At 42.6% G+C, this 15,900-nt stretch overlaps 1 protein-coding gene and 1 long non-coding RNA gene across 4 annotated transcripts in view; one reads left to right on the forward strand and one right to left on the reverse strand.

Moving 5' to 3' along the window:
* Window positions 1–15,900, forward strand: part of itsn1 (intersectin 1 (SH3 domain protein)) — a 37,745-nt gene that overhangs the window by 16,968 nt on the left and 4,877 nt on the right. For both annotated transcript variants that reach the window (XM_041049288.1, XM_041049287.1), the window contains 22 exons: window positions 1,278–1,414; window positions 1,554–1,831; window positions 2,028–2,197; window positions 3,447–3,691; window positions 3,910–4,084; window positions 4,255–4,341; window positions 4,465–4,613; window positions 4,713–4,792; window positions 4,887–5,059; window positions 5,174–5,219; window positions 5,479–5,600; window positions 5,904–6,027; window positions 6,151–6,345; window positions 12,393–12,514; window positions 13,039–13,145; window positions 13,617–13,718; window positions 13,858–13,939; window positions 14,379–14,477; window positions 14,593–14,676; window positions 14,980–15,063; window positions 15,225–15,356; window positions 15,459–15,539. In XM_041049288.1, coding sequence (XP_040905222.1) covers window positions 1,278–1,414; window positions 1,554–1,831; window positions 2,028–2,197; window positions 3,447–3,691; window positions 3,910–4,084; window positions 4,255–4,341; window positions 4,465–4,613; window positions 4,713–4,792; window positions 4,887–5,059; window positions 5,174–5,219; window positions 5,479–5,600; window positions 5,904–6,027; window positions 6,151–6,345; window positions 12,393–12,514; window positions 13,039–13,145; window positions 13,617–13,718; window positions 13,858–13,939; window positions 14,379–14,477; window positions 14,593–14,676; window positions 14,980–15,063; window positions 15,225–15,356; window positions 15,459–15,539 — 2,874 coding nt within the window. The remainder of the gene's footprint in view (window positions 1–1,277; window positions 1,415–1,553; window positions 1,832–2,027; window positions 2,198–3,446; window positions 3,692–3,909; window positions 4,085–4,254; window positions 4,342–4,464; window positions 4,614–4,712; window positions 4,793–4,886; window positions 5,060–5,173; window positions 5,220–5,478; window positions 5,601–5,903; window positions 6,028–6,150; window positions 6,346–12,392; window positions 12,515–13,038; window positions 13,146–13,616; window positions 13,719–13,857; window positions 13,940–14,378; window positions 14,478–14,592; window positions 14,677–14,979; window positions 15,064–15,224; window positions 15,357–15,458; window positions 15,540–15,900) is intronic.
* LOC121189323 lies at window positions 2,132–13,141 on the reverse strand. 2 transcript variants are annotated; one of them, XR_005894868.1, is made up of 4 exons: window positions 13,052–13,141; window positions 12,404–12,496; window positions 2,846–2,979; window positions 2,132–2,258 (listed from the first exon to the last, which is right to left on the reverse strand). It is a non-coding gene; the product is annotated as an uncharacterized LOC121189323 (long non-coding RNA). The 2 variants fall into 2 exon arrangements; XR_005894867.1 differs by lacking the exon at window positions 2,132–2,258 and having other exon boundaries at window positions 2,479–2,979.

A 15,900-nucleotide genomic window follows, 5' to 3' on the forward strand; every position in this document is an offset into this window, starting at 1 on the left:
GCTGCCTTGTGTTGTTATAGTAACAGTGTGTTTTAATGGCACAGCTGGTTGTCATGACTTCACAGAACTGCCCCCCTCCCCCACCGCATCCTTTCCCTCCCACCACCACTTTTTTTTTTGTTTGTTTACTTCTAACCCCTCCCTCAAACATACTGTGCCTGGTGCAAGCTCTGCCCCACCACTGTGGAGCCCTCCAGTAGTAATGAGACCCCCTTCCAGTGATGTCCTCCTCCCACTTGAAGAAATATATATGATGTCATTTTTAACATTCTCCAGAGTTGATGGTTAGGTTCACTTTAGTCTGCTAAACATGCCAAGATGAAGAAACAATTATATCCTCTACCTGTCAGATGTGATTAGCACACATCATCCATTTTGTTGGGATCGCACTGAGATCCTCTATTGCTGGATGGCACTAGACAAAAAGCAGAATAAACACTAGGCGGGTTCTCACAAGCTTTGAAAGTGCTGTTAAAAGCCAGTGCACTGACTGTGGCTGGACGTCACACAGGAAAAAGAGGGGGAGGAAACAGGTGATGTATGATAGAGAAGAATCTAAACAACTAAAGTGACAGAAATATTTTTGTGTTCGTTCATACCACAGGTAGCAATTGTGTTAACCAACTGCAGGCGGTTGTGTAATGAGTGGTAGGTGAAGTGGCATGTGTACATTTTTTTTGTTACAGTCAGAGAAATGTGAAACTGGTTTCTCAATACATAAAGGACGGTTTCTAGCTAATTTTCTGTTAAATCAGATCAATTTATTATATAGCCTAAATCACAAATTTGCCTCCAAGGACTTCACAATCCCCCAATCTTAGAGAAACTCTCAAAAATCTCTTTAATGAGAAAAAAAGGAGAGAAGAAACAGATGACTCCCTCCTCCAGTGTGGACAGATGTGTTAGATGTCGTGTACAGAGGAGACAGAAATTACCTCTGTTTATCTCTTGCACTGGTCAGTGCACTTCAGAACTGGTTTATTGGATAAAGTGTCATCTGCTGCAAAGCATCGGTTTTGACTTCAAAAGCAATGAGCACTTCGCCACCCGTATCTACAAATATTTAGCATTCAGGTATTTGCCATGGCTACCAGCAGGGGCGTGTCGTCACCTCAGTGAAGGGGCGGAGCTTGCCTGGATCACCTGACTAATCCGTACTTGCTGCTGCTGCTGCTGTTGTTCTTGTTTGTTGTCGATGGTAACCCGTAGCAACCAGCCCCACTGACCCCACTTCCTCCTCACCGCTGTTCCTTCCTGTATCCCATGATACTTTGCAGGAGCTGCGGGAGATCCACAGCCGGCAGCAGAGGCAGAAACAGAAGGAGCTGGAGGGAGACACACACACACTGACACACACACACTCTCACATACACACTCCAAGTGAGAGAAAGTCTGCTGAGCTGCAGGAGAGCAGGTAGGACTGAAATACAATTGATCATTTCTGAGTCTTGAATTTTATCCAAGCTATAATATTAAAATAGAATTGTTTTTCAGTATATGTCATGAAAAGTTTTGTTTGTATTTTAAGTTTATCTTTGCCTGTCATGCTGCAGGTTGTCATCAGAGGAAGGTGCGGCCTGGAGGGATGAAGCGGGAAGCTCCGCCCCTAAAGCCCCTAGCCCGGCCTCGGTCTCTGCACCTGACGCCTGGCTGAACAGAGTGACTCAGGAAGAGGAAGAGAGGAAGAGGAGAGGGATGGATGAAGAAGAAGAGGGCAGGAAGGGAGCAGGATCGATAGAAGAGAAGGAGGATGACGGAAGAGGCAAGAAGGACATGCAAGATAAACTGAACAAGCTGTTCAGCCAGCCGGCAGACCCCTGGGCTTCAGCAGGTGTGTTACGGCTGTTAGGGTGTAGACATGAGGTGATTCATTTTAGGCTGTTTGTCTGGGCCCTGGGTGTGTTGTTTTTATATGCTGCTGGTAAGTACTGAAAGAAATGTGACAAAGATTTTTGAAAGTGTTAAACTGAACTCAGTTAACCTTGCAGAAACCCTGTTCTAATATCTGTTTCCCTGTTTGTTTCCAGTGGAGAAGGCTCCAGGACCCAGTCTGTTTGACCAGAAAGCAACAACCAGTGGCTTCGACCAGCAGCAGCAGCAGCAGCAGGCAGTGAAGGTGGTCTACTACAGGGCTCTATATCCGTTTGATGCTCGCAGCCATGATGAGATCAGTATTGCTCCCGGAGATGTAATCATGGTATGTAGTATACTCACAAATGTAGAATCTGTAGAGGTGCATCCTTCAGGCATCCACCCTGCTACAAAAACATGGGCTGATAATGATGCAGACTTTGAGTGTGTGCAGTTTCCACTATGATGGTTTAACAAAGGGAGTTTTGTGTACAGTGATCTTACCTTTAATACGTTCACCTGCTGATGGACACTGATGGACCTACATACATACAGTAATCTGTGTGTGATCAGATGTTTTTTGCCTCTCTTGTGTGTTTGTATTAAAGCCTCCTGTGTGTGTGTATGTGTCTTTTTCTCTTTGATTCTGTCCTCTCTGTTTGTGTCTTCTGTGCAGTGTGTGTGTGTGTGTGTATATGTGTGTGTGTGTGTATGACTGTGTGGTGTGTGTATTAACTGTTTCCTCTCTCCTCTGCTGTGCAAACTGAAGGTGAAGGGGGAATGGGTAAGTTCTTGCCCCCTGCCCAGTGTTGTGCCTCCACCAATCATAAGCCAGCACTCATTTGAACTTTTTACTGTCATCTCATGTCATCTTCATGTACATTCATTTGCCAGTGGATGAATGTGTTTGGCTTTTTTTTTATTTAACCAAGTCATTCTAATCAGACCTGTACGTGTTGTTAATGTAAACTTGATGAGCCAAAGAAATACAAACCTTCACAGTCTGACTTCTCTGAGTAAATAAAGGCAGCTTTGCAGTGTGGTGTGTCTCGACATGGATGGAGTAAGCTGAGGTTTACTTTACAAAGAATCCAGCAGTAGTCCAACACAAAAGTGTTTGCTGTAGGCCTGTCAAGGAAAATATAACAATAAAAATGTAATGGACAGCAACATGATGGACTGACAGAAATGGAAAAAAAGGAAACATATTTCTTAATTTTAGTGACGGGGACAGACACAAATTTTTATCATGAGCTCATTTATAGTAGTACACAGGTAATTGAAAGGGTCCCTGTTCATTATACAAGCCTTGTTGACATGAAACAAGACAGCCCCAGAACCAGGGCACAACATTAACAGTTACAGATTTCGACTTATCCAGTTTATGTTATTTCTTCCACTTGATCATCTACTAACTTGGTCATTCTGCTTCCTGGAATTCGGCTCTGAACAGTGGCTCCTGTTGTGGACATTATTGTTTACACTGCTGCTCTTTTCTACTATGAATCTGAGCGCACACATCTCTGTGAATTGTTGTTCCTGTGTCTGCTTATCTGCTTCTACTTTATCTTAATCCCGCCACTCTGCTCTGACAGGTGGATGAGTCCCAAACGGGTGAACCTGGCTGGCTGGGAGGAGAGCTGAGGGGGAGGACTGGTTGGTTCCCAGCCAATTATGCAGAACGGATACCTGACAGCGAGGCACCAATCAGCCTGCGCGCCTCAGCCTCTGACACACCCTCTTCTGCCAAGCAGCCAATTACCACGCCTCCTCCAGCACCTGGACACACTTCTTCCTCCACATCCTCCGCCAATAGTAACTGGGCCGACTTCAGCACCACGTGAGTCCTGCTCAGTATTATCACTCGGGGTTCATTTGGCTTCAGTGGTACATTTAAAGAGTAGCCTGATACCAGGCTGAGAGGTGTTTCACTGCCCTCTCACCCTGACCTGGATGTGATCAGAGATGTACTGCTGACCGTCAAAAACATTAAACACACTTAATTTTCAACCTGCAGTACTACTAATGTATATGTGTCATGTGGGCATACATTTCCAGTTGGCCGTCAAACACAGCCAGCCAATCAGACAGCGAAGGATGGGACGCATGGCCGACCTCTTCGACCAGTCAGAATCCATCACTCAGTGTTCCCTCGGCACAGCTACGGCAACGCTCCGCTTTCACACCTGCTACCATGACAACAGGCTCCTCTCCTTCACCTGTACTGGGACAGGTAACAGCTCTCTTTGGCCTTTAAACTCATGGACATAAATGTTTATCAAATTGGGTCTGCAGTTTGGATTTAGATGCTGACGCAGCTTGTTTTTGGTAGCGGTGATCAGTTGCTGCTCTGTGTCTACGTGAGCTTCTGAACTGAACTTTGTCTGTAATTCTGTTTGTCAGGGGGAGAAGGTCGAGGGTCTTCAGGCTCAGGCCTTGTATCCCTGGAGAGCAAAGAAGGAAAACCACCTCAACTTCAACAAAAACGAGGTAGACTAGCACTCTCCCACCTCTCTTCTGTTTTAATTGTGTGTTTTTGTTAAATTCTGTTAAATGTGCAATTTTTTGTGCTGAATATAACTAATGTTATCATTATTGTTGTTGTTAATATAGATTATAACAGTGTTGGAGCAGCAGGACATGTGGTGGTTAGGTGAACTGCAGACTGGACAGAGAGGATGGTTCCCCAAAAGTTACGTCAAGCTCATCTCCGCCACCATGACGGCCCCTGCTGGTGCCACAGTACGCAGCAAAAACACTAGGTAGGTTTGAATGTTGCATCAGGTCAGATCAGGTGTATTAATCTTCAGTTGCTTCAGGGTTCAGTGACCAGTTTAAATATTATTTTTCTCTATTTCTAGTGAGTCTGGAGTATCAGACAGCCCTCCCAACGGAAAACGACCCTCCCCTTCCCCGACAAAACCCTCTGAGTCTGGAGAAGGTAACACATGCAAACATATAGATGTATATGTTTTTGAACGTTAGGTGGGTAATTGTCATTGACTCTGTCCACTTGTCTGCGTGCATCGGTACAGAGTACGTGGCCATGTACACCTACGAGAGCAGCGAACAAGGGGACCTGAGTTTCCAGCAAGGAGACATCGTCATGGTGACCAGGAAAGAAGGGGACTGGTGGACAGGCATGGTCGGAGGGAAGACTGGAGTCTTCCCGTCCAATTACGTCAAACCTCGAGACTCGGCGTCAGAGGTAAGGGCTAATTTAGAAGAAATTAGGTTGGATACCAGGTGTGTTTTAAAGTTTGAACAGGGCGAAAGAAATATTTGAAATGATTGTTACTCTAAACTGTATTTCTGTTTTTAGTCACTGGGACCAGCAGGGAAGACAGGCAGCCTGGGAAAGAAACCAGGTGAACGTTCTGCTCTCCACTGTACTCTCTGCCCTTTTTATGTATAAATATGAATGTGCAGCTAAGCCAGTGGTCGTTCCAGTTCATCAAACCTGAAATCTACATTTAATTCATACATTTATGCCTTTGGAATTTCAAGATTAAAGCAACTTAGCTTGTTGACTAGTTGCTGACTTCTGTTTCAACACGTTAAAGACCAGGTTTCACAGGAGCAGAACTAACTGCATCTTCCTCTCCCTCCTCTCCTTTACACCTTCAGAGATCGCTCAGGTGATCGCCCCCTACAGTGCTACAGGAGCAGAGCAGCTGACGTTAGCTCCTGGACAGCTCATCCTCATCAGGAAAAAGAACCCAGGGGGCTGGTGGGAGGGTGAGCTCCAGGTACACCAGCACAAACTCTAAAGTAAAGAAATGACCATCTGTTGTTGACTGTGCGTAAAAAGAAATTTAAAGGGGGAATAAAAGATAATCTACCTAAACTTCATGAGGCCAGTAACCTCATGAAATTATCCTTAATAATACTAAACACTGGTTTCATTTGAATTTTAAGGTGTATTTTATATTTGCTTCTAAGAATGTATCATAAATGATTTATGAGGCTGTTTTTTATTGTTAGAAAAAGGTTCATCACGTAGGGACGTGAATCATGACTGATAACATTCTGTGGTGTTCTGGCTGGTTCAGGCCCGGGGGAAAAAGCGCCAGATAGGTTGGTTTCCGGCTAACTACGTGAAGCTGCTCAGTCCCAGCACCAGCAAGACAACGCCCACAGAGCCCACGCCTCCTAAACTGGCCCCTGCCAGCACAGGTACACGCACATTATGGATCACAAATAAAAGATGATAAAGGTGATATTAAGAGAGGATGTCACTGTCACGTGAAGCTGGAAATATTAACGTCTTTTCCATCATGTCTGTCTCTGGCCCTGAAGCTCTGTGTCAGGTGATCGGCATGTACGACTACGTGGCCCAGAACGATGATGAGCTGGCCTTCCAGAAGGGTCAGGTGATCACAGTGCTCAACAAAGACGACTGTGATTGGTGGAAAGGAGAGCTCAACGGGAGGGAGGGTCTGTTTCCCAGCAACTACGTCAAGCTTACTACGGATACGGACCCAAGCACGCAGTGTGAGTGCGCACAGACACACACACACACACACACACATAATCTCACATGAATCACGCAACACATACACGATATACTAAAATGAACATACTCTCAATGTAACATTCACACTGTCACACTTACACAATAAAACACACACTCTCTCCCTCACACACACACACACACACACACACACACACACACACACACACACACACACACACACCCCAGAGCCAGGTGTGGAGATGCTGTCCCTCTCTCAATCTTTGACCCTGAGTTGGTTTGACCTTTGACCTTTGACCTTGACACTCCTTTGGGCCTCTTTGATAACCTCCCAGTCATGCACCACCTCTGGGTGGTGTTTGTGTGTGTTTGTATGGTGTGTATGTGCATGCGTGTGTGTGTGTATATATATATGTATATGTACATATATATGCGCGCTTATTAGTGTAAAAGTGTTTCCCCTTTTCCTGCATGTGTTCCCTCAGCATGATCCACCATAGACTTAGAGTTTCTAGAGCAGAGCACTGAGACACCAGCAGATGCTGATTGTACTGTGCAGAACAGTGAAAGCTGACCAACAGACTCGGGGGTATTTATAGCACAACTGAGCCATAGTGTGATAGAAATACACTAAATATAATATTCAAATGCAGAGATGCAAGGACATATGAGCTCATGATGAACACACCACTTTAAAGCTGGGTAATAATTCAGTGTTATTATTTATTTACTTTTAGTGGAATCACATTGTGATAATATGACAGTATTATCTAATTGTTCTACAAAGTGAATTAGTGAAAACCAGTTGTAATTAAAAACAAACAGAATAAGTTAATGAAGTTCTCCTACACGCATGAAGAGTTTGATGTAATGCGAAACACAGGTCACTGAGTTCTACATGATTTTTCATATTGTAATCTATAATATGAGGGAAAATATTCTTATAAATATTGTGATGTTGATTTCAGCCAAGCTACAAAATATTTGGATGACCAAAAAAAACGTTCTGTGATGTTAAATTTTAGAAGAAACATCATTTGATGCACATTTTAAGCAGTTTCTTTGATGGGTCGCTTCTCATATTAGTGACTAGTTCACTGTTACCTCTTTCTGAACATTGGTGAACAGTTCAGTGTTCAATATAACAACTGGTTTCAGTTCAAAGCCGCCTTTAACAGGGACTGCAGATGGAAATTAGCTAGTAGCTAAATCTGATACAAAGCATTTTTCCTTATTTCTTAGATTAATGTATTCGTGGTCCCTGATTTAAATAAATGTAATTAAAAAAGATTTGTTGTGTCTAAAGAATCACTTCATACGCCGCCTGCCTGCCCTTAGAAAGTGATTAAGCACATACCATCTCTACAAACACAAGCTCTGTCACCGCTTGCTGATGTGCTGCCCGCTCTAGATGCTCTATTTCTATGTTAGGTTAGACCACACCTCCACACTCTCTGTCTTGCTGCACGCTCCACCCACCTAGCACCCGATTGGATGTTGTTGTTGTTGTTGTTTTGTTTAGTTGTTTTTGTTGATGTTGTTGTTGTCGTCCTCTCTCTAGGATCATATCATTACCCAGAACCCCCCTCTCCTCAAAGCCCTCAAAGAGACCCACTAGGCCACGCCCACTAGGCCACTCAACCAATGGGACAGCACCAAGAGGTCACATGACCCGGAAATGGCGACTCTCCACCAATAGAAGCCAGAGAGAGAGAGACAGACAGACAGACTGTAACGTTAAAACGCCCAGTGGTGGCGAGAACTCTGTCTATGCATGGCTCTGACTGGACTTGGCCAAACTCTGTTTATCTAAGGCTCTGGCTCCAAACAGCACTGTTCAACAGGAGGGAGATCAGTAGTCAGGACTCCTCTCAATCTTTCCTCCTCTCCTCCACCTCCTCTTCATCTTCTCCTCTCCTCCCTCTTCTGTCACTCCCCTTCTCTTTTCAGTCGGAAGGCGTTTAGATGAGGAGGGAAGGAAGAGAGAGGAGGAGAGGAGATTAAAGGAGAGCAAAAGAGGAGACGAGATTATTGAGCTCCTCTCTCCCAGATTGGACTGATGAACATGTTTTGACTGGATTACAGTGACTGTATACACACAACACACTCACTCACACACATATCCACACACACACACACTAACGCACAGTCAGCCCTATCTTAATGTGGTAAAGTGGATAGTGGGTCATTTTGTGGCTTTATGGAAGAATCTGTCATTAGAATCAGTAGCTCAGCTCATCGCCCTCCCTCCTCTTTTTTTTTTTTAACCTTGCTCCCATTGGTTCAGCAGCTTCATTCAGTCAGTCACAAGCGCTGGCTGCACCCTTCCTCCCACACTAACCCCTCCCCTCCCACAGCTTCACAGAAAGACCCACTATCTGCCGGAGGACAAGTCTCAATGTTTAAGTCTTTTACTCTGCTCTCTTCACCTCTCCTCACCTCTCTTCTCCTCAATACCAAAGACTCATCCCTCCTCTTTCCTGCACCCCCCCCAACTCAAAAGGAGATGAAGGAAAGGAGAGGAGAGGAGATGAAATGAGGCAGTATTGAGACACGTCCCACAGCAGTTAAAAGCTAAGTTTCAAATCCACACTGCTGCTCCCCTCTATGGTTTTCCACTGAGTCCTCTTGTTTCTCCTCCCATCTGTCTGTGCTAGTAAAGGAGGCAAGGAGGCATAGAAGGGAGCGAACAGCTGGAATGAGACTCAGCCCGTAGCTCAGGGCTAGAATGGAAAGCTATGCTGTTACTGCTTAGCATACGAGCTAACCAAATGACATGCACACACAAAGAACAATATGGTACAGAGTTTGGAGAATGCACACAGCCTGGAACAGATTTCACACACACACATTTCTCTCACACTCAAACACAGTTAAAATCATTTTTATCCGTAGTGGTTTAACATTCTGAATATGTATTAACTTTGAATGATCCGTTTTACATTCTGTTGTTGTTGTTTTTTTTGTTCGTTTACATGTTTATTGTTTTGTCTGTTGCTATGATGATGAGCCGCTGTCACAATGTTGAGGGCTAAACACTGACAGATTTGGTACTAAATACGTGGGGGTGAAACGATTTGTCATTTTAAAAAAAAAATAACTTTCTCATTTAGATCATTACAGTTAAATGAATAGTTTTGGAAATTGACTTATTGTCTTTCTTGCTGAGAGTTAGATGAGGTGTGAAGCTTGAGTCAGGAAGTGATGAGTTTCCCGGCTCTTTCCACAGCTCCAACATACGTCTAAAACACTTTTTAAGCCCCATATAAAGCTCCGTAATACCACAACTTTATTTATTTTATTTTTTTTTACTTTTCTGTTTATGCACAGATTAAAGTAACAAAATCCAGCATTTTAATTAGTGAGAATTACAGGTGTTGGATTGTGGGTATTTTTGTTTGTTTGGTTTTTTTTTTGGTGTTTTTCAGCTCTGGATTGAGTCAGGTGAACTGTCTCCCCCTGCTTTCAGTATTTATGCTAAGCTAAGCTAATCAGCTCCTGGCTCCAGCTTCATGTTTAGCACACACGGGAGCAGTATCTTCTCATCTCTCACTTAGTAAGAAAGTGAATAACAATATTTTCTTAAATATCAAACTATTCCTTTAAATAGCTCGTCTTTCTCAAAGGTTTATACCTTTAAGCAAATTATCCAAACTGTGATCCACATGTGAAAGTGTTTTTGGTCATTGTCACCAAACTTCATGCGCAAAAAGGCTGATTTTGATTAGGCTTTTGGCTTCCCCCTGCACTGCAAATCTGCTGTATCAGAACATTTCAAAAATCATTTCACCCCTGTGTAATATTAAGGAAAACCTGTGAAATGTTAAACATCAGCACCGAGGCACAGGACTGAAGATTCCTTGGACTGAATGCTGTATCTGAATAGATTTTTGTGTTGGGACGTGAGAAAAGGCATCCCTAACTGTAGCCGTTGATCAAAACCTGCTCCGTTACTTTCAGTTCACAAGTCTGATTTTGCAGCCTCAGTTTTCTTGCGCCTCATATTAAGCATTTTATCAGTTTGTTCCCACTAAACAAGCAGCCAAACAGAAGAACCATATCTTTACCGAGCTGTACCAAGTCGTTACGTAAAACCTCAAATATCGTACTTTATCATGTCGCGTTACTGATTTACCAAGTGTGTGTGGAGCGACAGAGACAGATGGACTCACACATACCGACAGAAACACACAGCACAGCCTCACTTTCAAACAGTATATATACATTATGTTTCTAGTTACCATGGTGACATACTCCCACTGGCGTATCGTTGCCATTTCCCACAGCAACAGAACCATACTTCTCTTTGTTCCCATAGCAGCAGACTAGTATTATAGTGGTTGCCATATCAGATGTGTATTGTTTTGTTTTTGTTTATCCAGATGACAGTATTGTGATTTTAATGTTTACCTTCAGGAACACAAAATGATGAATGAAACAATTATTGAACTACGCAACTTTTTATACAACAAGCAATAGAGTTATCATCATCATTATTATTATTATTATTATGATTATGATTTTTATGATTAACTTGCTTGGATCCCATTGGCTCCTCAGTGTGTCAGTATTGGAGGTGAAGCTCTCTGATTGGCTGATAAGTCAAAGACCATCTGTTGTTGAACAAACTGAGGCTGGAGGCCCAGACTGGGTCATTAGTTTTTAAGCGACCCTGGTTTTCAGGTCAGTTTGGTAAGCGGTGGTCGGGACTCCTCACAGTCAGAGCGAGTGTTTTAGATTAGAACAAAGACCCACCTAAACCAGAGCCACGCTGCTCACGTATCTCCGCCTGTTACTACATGCTAACGTTCCCGCCCGCAGCCATTCGTGTTCCTGTCAGCATTAAGTTTAAATCGTCTGGGGACTCGTTATGGTTCGGGTGGAAGCAGCACAGACTTTGCGTTTGGAAAATTTTTATCGCTTATGTTTTTTCTTTTGTTTTTGTTTTTTTTAAACCATTTTTAACAAACAAACAAACACACACACACTGCTCTGAAGCTTGGCTCTGGTCTAGTCTGGTTTGTTTAGAAACAAGAAAAGCTCTGTATGGTCTATGCTTAACCTAATGAATGGTAATGGATGATGCTTCATATGGATATAAATAGCAACCCTGATGAATGGATGAATGGATTAGCAGCCAAGCCAAATGTAACCAGACTGCACTTGGTGTCAGTGAATGCATGAATGAATGAGTGAGTGAGTGAAAATAAAGCATGAATGAGCAATTTTAAGGACATGAACAGTCAGATGGATATACAAAGGAATAAAAAGGACACTTGAGTGAGTGAATGAACAAATGAATGAAATGTACAGAATGTTAGTGTAGCCTTGATAGTAAAACATGTCCTGAGGTTTTATTGGTGGAGACTTTAATGAAGCAGTGAATCTGACTGGTCCTGATGATTAAACGCTCTGAGACAGACTTCAGTCGACTGGCCTCATTACTCACACACACACACGCACACTCACAACATGTTTCCATCACACTGACTTACATTAAGCTGCTGATAACTGCAACTGAGTCTCATCACATTTTAATTTAATGTTGTTGTTTAGAAATGAACTGATTCCACAGCAGCTCTGAGAGTATAACAAGTTTTTTTTTTTTTCAATTTTTACTTTAAATCACAGTGTTGATGGAGTGTAATGTTAAGTGCAGATATGCTCGACAATATCCAGAAAGACTGAGTGTTTAAAGATCTTTGTCCTGCAGTCAGAACAGAAACCTGAACAGGAAGCTTCACTATATTTGGAAAAGAAACCGAGCCACTGTACCTTTATAGGTCTGAGTGAGAAACACAATCTCTCTACACAACATAGACTCACATTTAATAAAAAAAAAAAAAAAAGACACTCTTGACTCAAACACTCCTCCAGAGCTCACCACTGTTATCTCCACTGCCTGTTTGTTTATCTCAGGTATGTATGTTGCTGGTAACGTATTAATACAGGTTTAAATGGATCTTGCTTTGTTTTCATTTTGTTTTTCTCAGTTTCACTCCTTCCATGCCTGAGGATATTTGATTGACAGCTGTGTGTGTCTGCATGTGTGATGTTTGTGTTTCAGGGTGTGCTGACCTCCATCTGCTGGACATGCTGAGTCCCATGGAGAGGAAGAGGCAGGGATACATCCACGAGCTGATTGTCACCGAGGAGAACTACGTCAACGACCTGCAGCTCGTCACAGAGGTACAAACGACAGATACACAGAAAAACGTTAATCACTACACCACATAACACACACAATATTCACCAGTTAGTCTGGAAAGACTTTACTTTGAAGGATGTTGTTTCTCTGGCGCACATAAACAGTAATTAGATGAGAGGTCAGAGGAAACTTTTAACGTCACAGATTCTTGAAATGTTTTTTCATTTTTCCTCTGTGCTGAAAATAAACTAGAGTAGGAAACAATGATTATTATAGTAACACTCACAAGCTGCATACAGCCCTAAAACAAAATGGTGTTTTGTTCTTAAAGAAATAAAATACTCTAAATAAAATTGATTAAAAATGGAGAAAAAAAATATTTAAAAAACTGTTAAACTCTGTTGAACTTGTGCAATGGTTCAACACAAGTATGAAATGACACACCCACGAGAAGATAACATCCTCGGGAAGCAATAAACAGCTGATTTAAAGTAGAAAACCCATTTTCCAGTAAAATAGAAAATGTGAAAAATGTATATTTCTGTATGTGTGTGTGTGTTTTTAGATTTTCCACAAACCTCTGCTGGAGAGCGAGCTGCTGACGGAGAAGGAAGTGGCCATGATCTTCGTCAACTGGAAGGAGCTCATCATGTGCAACATCAAACTGCTCAAGTAAAGAGAAACACACCGGGCACGCTGCTGTATCACACACTCCTGCACACACTCGTGCACACAGGCAAACAGCAGGTCATAGTTTTACATTTGCTGCAGATATTTGCATCTAACACACAAACAGCAGCTTTCATTTGAATTTTATAGATAACGTCAGCCTGAGCGCAGCTTTGCCTTGTAAAGTTTAGCTTTGAATGATGCCCCAGGGCCTGTTTTCTACCTGAAACAGAGCAGTGTGCTGTTTCTAAAATTTACATAAAGGTCAGCGAGGTTTGGTGCTGACGTGTACCTGGTACCTCTGCAAACTGTGGAAGCTTTTCTAAAGAATTTTAAATAAGTTACAGGTTGATAAGGTTTTTCTCAGAATAAATTTGTTTCAGGTGTACACACAGTTAAATATTCATTCAGTACCAGTCAAGAATCTACCTAAATAAATTCACCAAACTTCTCACCATCTCTTTTCCCTGGCAGGGCTCTGAGGGTGAGGAAGAAGATGTCAGGCGATCGGATGCCAGTGAAGATGATTGGTGACATCCTGACCAATCAGCTGCCTCACATGCAGCCCTACATCAGGTTCAGTCTCTCATCTGACATAGTCTGTCATGTGGACTTTAATCAGTCTGGAACTGAGCTGATTCTGTTCTTCAAACCGTCCAAGTTTGATGTAAACGTTACAAATGTCTTCTGGCTCTTTGATCCGTTCTGTGTTCAGATTCTGTTCGTGTCAGCTGAACGGAGCCACGCTGATTCAGCAGAAAACTGACGACAACCCAGAGATCAAAGATTTCCTCAAGGTACAAAACACGAACACGCTCAGAGTGGAGCATTTCAGCATTTTAGTCTGAGTAATTCTGAAGAAATAAGGACGGTAAATTATGATAAAAAGGCAGATTTCACAGTAATTCCCTCATTTTGAAGTTAATCCGTAAAATTAATAATTATAATCAGTGTATCATGATCTGATATCATGATGTAAACAGATCTAATAGTTAAACACTCAGCATTAAGCGCTGCTGCAGCTATTTAACACTGTCAGATATTAGTGTTTTTATCTGTTGGTCTTTGCAAACGCTTCCAAAAGTAAAGGCATTTTTTAAAACTACCACACCTGAACGTCAGGGTTCGGAGGAGCCCAGGCCGATATTTTTATCACAATGGAAAAGTGAAAGTCCGTTCGAGTTGGAAATGATCCAGCATTGTTCCTGATGCTCACTCGCTCTCTCTCTCTGTCAGAGGTTAGCCATGGATCCCAGGTGTAAGGGAATGCCTCTGTCCAGCTTCCTGCTCAAACCCATGCAGAGAGTCACACGCTACCCACTCATCATCAAGAATGTAAGTTACACACACACACACACACACCTCACTTGTATGATAGGAGCCGTGCTGTCTGTAAACTTACAGTCACTTCAGTCTTCAGTCTTTTTCTGTTTGTCGTTATTTACTGCAGACTTTAGAAAATACTCCAGAGTCACATCCAGACCACAGCCATCTGAAAGCTGCTCTGGAGAAGGCAGAGGAGCTGTGTTCACAGGTGAACACACACACACACACACACACACATCCTTAGACTACCATTTTGTGTTTTCCTACACAGACTGAGTCATTTAATCATTTATCCCGCGAACCTGGAAAGGTAAAATAGCTGTGGTTACAGGGTTTTCATACCACATAGAATGCAGGTTTTTGAGTACTTCCTGCAAAAATTCCTAATAATGTAATTAATTAAATTAACACAACCTGGATAACTGGCACGAACATCTATGGATGGATTAACCAAAGAAAAAGCATTAATTCAGTTAAGTTTTCCTAAAATCATCTCTTGTCTGTAACGTAGGTGAACGAGGGCGTCAGGGAGAAGGAGAACTCGGATCGTCTGGAGTGGATTCAGGCTCACGTTCAGTGTGAGGGGCTGTCCGAGGTGACGCAACACACACAACACATTCACACACAAGTGACAGAAAAGTTTTCTAGATGTTTTTTTAATTGGCCATCTGACTTTGGATTCTGGAAACTTCTGATGATTTCATTGACTATATTCACTGAATTCATCAGTGTCATCAATCATCTTGTGTTTTGCAGCAACTGGTGTTTAACTCCGTCACCAACTGCCTGGGTCCCAGGAAGTTCCTGCACAGCGGGAAACTGTTTAAAGCCAAGAGCAGCAAAGAGCTGTACGGCTTCCTGTTCAACGACTTCCTGCTGCTGACGCAGGTGAGCCTGACGTTGCTCTGTTTCGTCTCGGTGACTGTGTGTGTCACTGAAAGCTGTTTGTCCATTTTTCTGAATCCGTCTTTCTCGTCGTCCCTCTCGCAGGTGACCAAACCTCTGGGCTCGTCTGGCTCGGACAAAGTCTTCTCCTCGAAAACACACCTGCAGTATCGCATGTACAAGACGGTGAGACCACACACACACATACACACACACACACACACTTTAAAGTTTAAAGATATTTCAACAGAGTTAAAATATCTGAAAATTTAATGCATTTACTAAAACATTAACAGGAAAAACAGAGTGCAGTATTTCCGCTGGTTTCCCTCTTGTCTTCTGCATGTGTGTGACTAAACATATGTCAGTGTTACTACTTGGAATTAATTTTAGTTTGTCCTTTGTTTCAAAACTCACAAAATGAGAAATACCTTGTTTTTATGTTATATTTCATACTGCAGACAGCAGCACAGTGGTGACAGTGATCATGTTGTGCAGCTACACTTTGATTTGATATGTAGAAGTGTTTAGTTTGCAGAGCTGGACC

This window comes from Toxotes jaculatrix, chromosome 11 (genome assembly GCF_017976425.1).
Source record: "Toxotes jaculatrix isolate fToxJac2 chromosome 11, fToxJac2.pri, whole genome shotgun sequence".
NCBI classification, from domain to species: domain Eukaryota; kingdom Metazoa; phylum Chordata; class Actinopteri; family Toxotidae; genus Toxotes; species Toxotes jaculatrix.